The sequence below is a fragment of the Pocillopora damicornis genome, chromosome 12, assembly GCF_964200805.1.
Source record: "Pocillopora damicornis chromosome 12, jaPocDami1.2, whole genome shotgun sequence".
NCBI classification, from domain to species: domain Eukaryota; kingdom Metazoa; phylum Cnidaria; class Anthozoa; order Scleractinia; family Pocilloporidae; genus Pocillopora; species Pocillopora damicornis.
The window spans coordinates 5,417,282-5,426,609 of record NC_142681.1 but is presented as its reverse complement, the minus strand read 5'-3'; the positions used below and the strand labels follow the sequence as shown (position 1 = coordinate 5,426,609).

The window sequence follows — 9,328 nt, the reverse complement described above, 5'->3', positions numbered from 1 at the left end:
CAATCCCCGCTACACTCGTCACTTTCCAGTACTTTAACCCCCAAGATTTCATTAATAATTCTCCTTACTGTCTGCTACACAATTTATGTGATGTTAGTTTGGAGAATTTGGAATTGGATCAATAATATATGATATTTTTCTTTATTCTCATTACTTGTCTACTTGATATCGTACCGATACTGTCAGGAGAAATTCTGTCTAGATCACTGGTGGGACTTAAAGGGTTAACCAAACGATGCCCAAGTTGTCAAGATTACAACCCCACAAGATAACACAAAGACCTGTGTTCACGTTACGTGACTTTTATTAAACAACGATGACACAATTGTAGTTTTAATTTTTCCGACTAGTCCAAGACTAGAAGACTAGTTACGAAGGCTATCTGGGAGACTAACAGAACATTTGGACAAGAAGGAATTACGAACTTGCAGCAAAGGTAAAGACTCCAACCAAGCGAATGTAAGCAGAGACTAGCGCGGCAAAATACTCGCGCGATCCAATCAAGAGTGGTCTTTTATCTGCTCTGACTGGCTTTAGAAACAACTAGTTCTGCTCTAATTGAACAATAACTCATACTCAACATTTATCCCAGCTACGCTACCCAAAACATTAATTTCTAGGAAACGAAATTTCTAGGAAAAATCATTGCTATCCCGCCGACACATTATTTCCAGCACAAAAAGTTCATACTTCTAACCTGTAAAACGAGCACATGTGACGGTTTGAAAATGAACTGAGCCCACTGTATTTTTAACACAGCTACACAGTATGCCGTCAAAACTCTCTGGTAACGTCAAGGCTTCCGGAGTACTAACGAAGATCCGAGCTTCTATCGATAAGCCCTGTATGTACAGAGTTGTTGTATAAAACTGCACTCGTTTTAAAGGCTTAGTGAGGAACGAGAAAGTTGATTTCATGATCCATTTGAAACGAAAACATTTGACCAACCATTAAGTTAGAATTGAGAGCCTTCTATAAAAGAGTTTAACAAATATTTATCGTCTCCAAAGTAGACTAAACATATACTGATCATAGGAGAGTTCGTTCAATTCCAGACGTTCCTACTTTTCAAGGAAAATGGCGGGCTACTTACAAACATGAATTTTTTTAAACATTTTCTGTACACGAAACCTAATAATACCTTAAATCAAATCAATGCAAGACAAAATAGAATCTGGACGAAAAATACAGAAAAAGGCCTTTTGAAACTATAAACAATTTAGATACCACACTATTAGAAAAATTCTGTAACATAAATAATTCTTTACTAAATATTATGTTTACTTTTAACATTATCAAAACAGCCCTAAAAATCAGAATCAGCCATGATCTAAATTAGTTTTAAGCCAACTTGCTCATACAAACTGCTACAAACAAAAACCTATGTGGACATACCAAAAAACCTGATCAATAACCTGACTGCAAGAGAAAGGTTGACTAAAACTTATGAAGAATAAAAGCGCCTCGTTAAACCAGGGCTATTTTCAGGGGTTGGAAAATTAATGAAGGGTTCCCCACTGATATACCTTCCAATTTCTTTCTTTCAAGCAAATTGAAAAATTTTCATTTTAACTACCACAGAAATTATTCCTTGTTGACCAGACTAATCTACAAGTACTTTTGAAAACTAACTAACTTATCTTATTGACATTAAAACCCCTTCTACCTCATTCAATACGTTTATGGTTTCACTGCAATGCAAGCAGCGTTTTCTCTCTGCTGTTGTCAAAATGCAAAAATGTTAGTAACTGATCAGCAGTGGCTGAAACAGAGTTCCTAGCAATTCTCATGAGCAAGTTGGTCTGTGGAGTTTGATACTAAAGTCTCAGTGGTGCTCATGAATTATGAGCCTGCTACTTCGGGATGCCTTCGCTGGCCGTTCTCCCGTTGCTGAAGAGTGACAAGCTTTTCAAAGCATGCATAACATACTCTGACTGGGTCGTAAAGCTGTTCGTCCGGCAGTGGTAATCTCTTCTCAGAACATGTACCACAAAACACCAGACCACAGTTCCTAAACAAAACAATAATTGGCTGATAGAGACGTCCTTTACATTGCAAATCTACATATCATCAGAAAAAAATTACAACTGTAAGTGGCAAAGCCAAATCAGTGGTAATAACAACAGCTACTCAGGATAAATGAGAAAATCACAGGGAGCCAAAGAGAACTCATAACAAAAAAGAAGCCATCTACCCAATGGACAGGAAAATGTTAACAAATAAGTCGTCTGATTGGTTGAGAGGGTAACAAAACCAAAACAATCCTGGATTACTTTTAACATTCGATTGAAAATTTCTCTAATGTGTTGATTACATTCTCAGCAATAGTTTAGTATTCTTTCTCTCATCACCTAAACATCCCAGCTCCTGTATATTGTAAAAGAACTCTCCTTTAATTTTAGGTGTGTTCAACTACAGTTAGCTGCAAAATGCATATTCAGAGACAAAAACTCTATAACTATCACTCATACCTACAATGATGTTTTCTGTTTGCCATCCAGAACTGTGTATCACACTTAGCACAGCTAGTGGCAGCATGATCTGGGACCCAAAGTGTGGGCTGAGCCTCATTCTCATCCACTTGGATCCAACTTCCCTCATCTGTACTGCCAAGGGAGGCAGGGGGTTGGTCCCCACTAACATTTGACTCTGGCAAAGAGCACTGTAGGTGAAGTAGAGGGAAAATAAGAGTCAGATTATTTATCAAACAAAAATATATATATACAACATTTGCTGAATAAATCAGATTTCAACTATGGCTCATTCAAATAGTGGGTATCACTCACTGTATTGGGCATAGAGCAGAAGCGTTTTTGCACATTGTAACATCCCCTCTGTTCTTACAGAATAAAGTTGGGAAGATTTATCTATATATTGAGGCATTTAATAAAACAATTTTTCAACTTGCACTTGTGGGATATGAGATGAATAAAGCCAACATAGCCCCTATCCCCTGGTGGTTAAAATCGTTTAGTAAGAACTAACTTTTAATAAAAGATTCATGAAAGATTCATGGGAAGTTGATCTCTGAAGTGCCATTTCTTAGCTATACGTACCACTTCATCTGCAAGGTCGCTAGTCTGTCCAGAAGGACATGCACCTCTTTCTCCTACAGCAGCCCGCCCCCTCTGTGCATCCAAAACTTTTCTCCGTAATGACTCAATATTAGCTTGATGAGCCACCTCAATCTGCCGTAGCCTGTCCTGGACTGGATCAGCAATGTGCGTCAAACCATCTACATCCAGGTACCCTGTAAAGAGCTCTGATAAACCTTGTCTTGATGTTTTTGTACTTGGTGACATTTCGTGGAAACTGTTGGTAAGTGTTGACTGACTAGATGAACTAGAGGATGGAAGCACAGTTTCTGTACAATCCTTTCTCTCTCCCTCACAAGAAGTATCTGCAGCACATTTTGAATGGTCTGCTGTCAAATGCTTAGATTCATGAGATTCTTGTGGTTGCATATCACCCACAGAATTGATTTCACCAGCTGGGAAAACCTCTTCATCAGTCTCACTAGAAGAAAATTTTTCTGAGGAGGAGTTTTCTCCATCGCCACTGATAGCCTCATCATTTGGCTCGAGTATTACTGTAGCTGTACTACTGGACATGCTGTTTTCAATTTCACTGACACTGTCTTCACATGAAACAACTCCAGCTGCACAAGAGTCCGTTGTGCTAAGATACATACTTTTAGAATGACAAGACTCTGAGTCATTGATTTCCTTTGTTGTTGATTTACTTTCAGAAAGATTCTGTAATAAGGTTGTCCTACAGTTGTGACAACTCTTGGAATTGACATCTTTGTCTACACTTCCAAATTCATTGCTATCCTTTTGAAGTCCTTGCTGATTTTCAAAACAGTCTTTACATACTAGACTTTCATCAAATTTTGACTCAGAGATGTGAGTAGTTGATAAGAGTCTTTCATCTTGCTCAATACTACTGGGAAATATAGGTGAGATGGGAGTAATGCATGCACTGCTCACAGAGTCCCCATAGTCACTGGTGTCACCATTCTCCATACCAGACTCAGCATAAGGTGTGGGAAATGCTGTGTACACAGTTGACCACAACTGTAAGCTGCGTGGTTCGTGGGAGGCCTGAAGAACCTAAGTGATGGCAAATACAAGTCATAATCAGTTACAAATTTCACTTGTGCCCCAAAATAAACCTATTTGATAGCCCCAAGAAAAACAGAGTACCCCTTTGACTGAAGCAGAGAAACTGCATTTTGAAACTTTTCTAAAGGACGGTTCTGGGAAATTACTTGGTTGATCAAAAATCTTCCACATAGCTGTCACTCTATATAGAAAAACACAAGCCCATAGCACATATCAAAAATATTAACTCAGGAGTTCACCTGTCCAGATAAAGAGGAGTATAAGTAGTTCTTAAACTCCTTTCTTCTCCAGTTTAGGAAAGACCACACTGGGAATGTTTGCCTGGGAATATTTCCTTTAAGACGTTCATTTTCGCTGTTGCAGAGGAAAGTTCCAAATAGACAGGAATAAGCATGGTGGGCCAACTTTACCTATGGAAAAGGTACATAATGGAAATATCCATTTAAACAGCATACAAAACAGATAAAATTACAGAATTTACAGCAAGATCTGAAAAAAGTTGTTCATTCTGGAAAATGACAAAGTCATACAACTTCTCCTGACCATTCAAAACTTGAATACATCTTACTGGCTATTTCAGCAATCACATAGCATATTGCAACATTTTCCTTTGTGTTTATAGCCTCAAGTTCAAATTAGATCAACATGTACAACATTACACATTAAATACTTCTTTCCATTTTGCTTCTCATTACCATTTTGTGATTTTTGGTTGCAAAATAGCAACTTTGGAAAAACTTGAGTACAGGGCACAGTTCTAAAGAGAGCAATGTGTTAACCAGGAGCTGCAGATTTAACCTTACCAAAAAGGTTTCATTAAACTCAAATGAGCAAGGAAACTGCCTAGTGAGTTGGTGCACACAATCAAGCCATTGAAGAAACACAGGGCATCTTTGATTCTCATCATGATTGTGTCCATGACCACACCTATCCGCAAAACGATGGCCAAACTCCAACCACTCACGTGTGACCAACACCTGAAAGCCCTACATGGAAAGAAAACATCATCACATCAAAGAATACCCTTTGCAAAGTTCACCATGATATCAATTTTAAAGAAAAACAATAACCTCTCCATGAAAATTATGATTTAAATTGCAAGTAATTCCATACAGTGGGTAGACCAAAATCATGGGGGATTTTTTAGGGGTCTTCCTCGGCTTTGAGTCTGAATTCAACAAAATCTCTTCGAGGTTCAGTTTAAACTTGAGTGGTGCTTAATTCATAATTTCAACCTTTCAAAGCTTTTCATGAGTTAATATTCTGACTTCTTTTACCTCAATTGTTCTATAGTAGGGGTCCAACATCAGCTCTGCCAGAGCAACAATCTGAGTTGTTCTGTCCCAGCCATCACTGCAGTGAACCACAACAGGTCTTTGTTCTTTATGGATAGCATTCACAACAGTGTTGGTTGCCTTCAGCAAGAGTGAAATGTGGTGAAGCCAGTTCGTCTTTTCCAGACTGGACCACCAACTAAAGAATATGTAAATAAGTCAGTCAGATTTTACTGTTACATCAATGTCACCTAGCAAATGACAGGAAAAATATTGCATTAATCTTTCTTAACCCTTTCACCCCTAAGGGTGACTAGCATCTAATTTCTCTTGACAATATCACCCTTGAATCACACATTAGCGTCATGAGATTAAAGGAAATGATCACCAACTAAAGAGGCTTTTGATTGTTAGACAAATTCTCCTTGTCAGCACCTTTGTAAATGTACAGAGAACAGTAAGGAGAATATGAATACTGATGTTTGGGTGTAGAGGGTTAACCCTTTCACCCCTGCAAGTTTCTGACGTATAATTTCTCCAAACAATGTCACCCTTGAATCAAAAGTTAAGGTCATGAAAAGAAAGGAAATTATCACCAATTTGAGAAGCTATGGATTGTAACACAAATTCTCCCTATGGTTCAACAGAAGTTGTTAAGAGAACAGTGTGGAGAGTATGAATGCTACTGTTAGGATACAAAGGGCTGAATGCCTTACTTGGGGTTATCTCTTGGACCTGAGCATAATGTTCTTAGACTTTGGAAGCTCTTCCTTATACTGTGGATGTTGGCCAAATTCATAAACAACACTTCGCAGCCTGGGTAGTACTCTATAGAAAAAGGGTAAAGAAAGAATATTATGAAACAAATAATAATCAATATGAAAAAGTGTGGATAACAAATACATCACACAATTTATATAAATTAAGCTTGCTTTCTTCTAAAAACTATTTATTTTTATGCTCAATTTTCATTTTAATTAGCACTGACAATAAATACAGTAACCAAGAATATATAATCTCACTCAAGGTATCCAAGATACTGAAAACAGGTCAGTGATGATATCTGATTGTGTAGATGACTTGACAAAGGAGTTCAAATGCAAATAATTGTCATTGAAAAAGTATCCTTGGAGGGTCTCTCAGCTGATGCATATTGACATGTTGGTGTAAATGAGACTATAATGCTTTACCTCCCACAAGTAATTGAAAAGTGAATTTTCATTAATGCATTTGTGCATTATTTAGCAAACACGGGATGAGAACACAGACTGTTATCAGCTGTTATCAATTCTCTTAACCCTTTAACTCCCAAGATCTGATTATTAATTCTCCCCTCTAGCTGCTACACATTTACTTGTAAATTACTCATGAGAATTTGGTGTTAGATCAAGATAACAACTTCTAATATTCTCATTACCTATTTGCTGGATTATGTCAGGATATTATAGGGAGAAGTTTCACGTTGATCACTTCTGGGAGTTATAGGGTTAAACAATCTACAGGAAAATGCAAAGAGGCAAGGAGGAAGAATTGCTGATCAAATCAAACTTACCCTCGCACTCACAGCCTCCTCCCTTTGCCCTGTTGACCACTGCAGCTGTATAGGCCCTGGCATCCACTATCAGAACCTTGCGCTGTTCAATGACACTGCTTGCTGCAACATCCCTACCCTCATCATCATTGTCATCACCAGTACTATCATAAACTACATCTCCATTGGGAATGGCATCTGTGTGCCCATTTGTGTGATGATTCTTAACACCCATCTCTTTAATGAGTTGCTTCTTTAAAGAAGCAGACACTGAGTCTGTTGCACAAGCTTTTCCTAATGCATGCAGAAGGGTTTCATCCTCTTGACTTCGCCAACCAAACCAACCAACCTCTGGTTGACTACAGCGAGCTATAACAGCTCCATTAGTCATGTGCCTGTGGAGCAAAGATAAACATGAAATGCCTCTAACTGAGATAACACACCCATTACCTCTGATTGAAACAAAATAGCTTAAACAGGGTTTCGAGTTCCCCTTTTCAAAAAGTTGCCTTTTGGTGACCTTCATCTGTAAAATGGTCACCATAGAAAAACATTTGGCTGAAAAAAAAAAAAAAAAAAAAAAAGAAAAGATAATCATATCAATAGGAGGATACTTCATGTTTGCGTTACCAGCATTTGGACATTTGATAACTCGACCAAACATCAACATATTTTACAGATTCTTTTTTCAAAGCTGTTGGTCACTGATTGAAGACTTTTGCTGAAATTTTCAATCGCTAAAAATATATTTCACTCGCTATAGTGACCAAAACAGTCGCAACTTAGAGCAATCTGACAGCAGGTAGATGAGAAATTTACTTTTTTTCCAAGGTGAACAAACCATGATGTAGCTCCTACCCTTACCTCCACACAACAGACGGAAACCTATGGGATGTTCGAAACTTAGCTACAGCTTCCATATCTTTGTCAGTAATCATGGCAGGCACAATATGGAGTTTTGGATAAGTAGAACACAACCTGAAAAACAATGCAGGACCATCAAAAATTTGGAAGTAGGAAGGAAAATAAGAAATAATCAGTGGCCATGTTATTGTGGACATACTGTTTGTTCATTTGTGATTTCTACAACTTGAGAATAAAAATTGTAAGGGTTCACCAACCATGAAGTAATCTAAACTTATTCGAGTGCAAGAATACAGGAAACATTCCTCTTTCTAAATTAATATTGTTATGAAAAAAAGGGAAAAATTTAACTCACTCAAAGTTAGAGTTGATGTCTGTGATCCTCCATGCATCATTATCAAAACCCATTCTTTTGACCTCTGACATAAATGAATACTGAACTTCATCTGGACAAAATGAAAGAATGACTTTCATTACTTCCAGAATATAGAAAATTACAGCACAATTTTATTCAAAATATTCAATAATGCAGAACTTCCGTTATCCTGTTCTTCAGATGCTCTCAAAATTTATTTGAGTTTTATGTACACAAAAAGTCAGGGAGGTCAGACCTAGAATTCAATGGGTAACAAATCATGTCTGTGTTTCCTTACACCCCATACCACATACATCATACCGCAGGTCTAGCATCCAGCTTCTTCTTGAAATTCCATTATGTTATCTTGCAAACAGGTAATGAGAACAAACAAGCTTATCTGCTTGAGGTTGTTCTTTGACATCAGAACATATAATTAAGAGGAAATGTATAGCAGTCAGTAGGATGAATCACTACTGAAATCTTGAGAATTACAGGGGTGAAGAACTGAAGATAGCAATAAGTACTACATTTGTCTTCCACAGAAAAATTCTCCAGATTGACAAAACTCGGCTTTGCACCTACCTTGCTCACAGAAACTGGTAAATTCATCCTTTTCTGCAGAGTTATAGTCCAAGCACCATGCATAAAAGGCAAAGGCAAACAGATCTTCAAGGCGCGAGACAGGACAAATGAACTTGCTAAGATGGTTATACCAGTTCGTGCACTGTTCACTGTTGTCAAATAAAATCCTGTAGAAAATGCAATAAAGAGCAATCAGTAAACCTGGGGGATAACATCTCAGATACAAATCAAGTTCCAAACTTATATCAAGGAGGAACCACAAAATGCCAAGCCCTTCAACCCTTTATACCATAACATCAGTATGCACATTCTCCTTACTCTTCTCCACAAATCTCCTTAAGAAATGACCAGGAGAATTTGTTTATAATCAAGTAGTTCTTTAGTTAATGATCATTTCTTTTATTCTTGTGGCCTTAATTTGTGATTCAGGAATGATATTATAAGGAAAAATTTAATGCTGGTCACTCTTGGGGGTCAAAGGGTTAAAATGTATTTTAATTGTATACATTTGAGTCCACTGGAACATTGGTATATGGTGGCAAGCACAAGAAATTTTTTCATTAATAACAGGGTTTTTCCCCTCGTCTAACCCAAT

The 9,328-nt window shown here is 37.6% G+C and overlaps 1 protein-coding gene across 4 annotated transcripts in view; it reads right to left on the bottom strand.

Moving 5' to 3' along the window:
• Positions 1–286: 286 nt before the first annotated feature.
• LOC113685015 (phosphatidylinositol-3,5-bisphosphate 3-phosphatase MTMR3) overlaps positions 287–9,328 on the bottom strand; it is an 11,750-nt gene continuing 2,708 nt past the window's right edge. For all 4 annotated transcript variants that reach the window (XM_027202455.2, XM_027202457.2, XM_027202456.2 and 1 more), the window contains 11 exons: positions 8,734–8,900; positions 8,149–8,239; positions 7,794–7,907; positions 6,951–7,324; positions 6,115–6,226; positions 5,402–5,597; positions 4,928–5,110; positions 4,364–4,534; positions 3,057–4,112; positions 2,472–2,662; positions 287–2,011 (listed from right to left, as the gene is read on the bottom strand). In XM_027202455.2, coding sequence (XP_027058256.2) covers positions 1,843–2,011; positions 2,472–2,662; positions 3,057–4,112; positions 4,364–4,534; positions 4,928–5,110; positions 5,402–5,597; positions 6,115–6,226; positions 6,951–7,324; positions 7,794–7,907; positions 8,149–8,239; positions 8,734–8,900 — 2,824 coding nt within the window. In that variant the 3' untranslated portion in view covers positions 287–1,842. The remainder of the gene's footprint in view (positions 2,012–2,471; positions 2,663–3,056; positions 4,113–4,363; positions 4,535–4,927; positions 5,111–5,401; positions 5,598–6,114; positions 6,227–6,950; positions 7,325–7,793; positions 7,908–8,148; positions 8,240–8,733; positions 8,901–9,328) is intronic.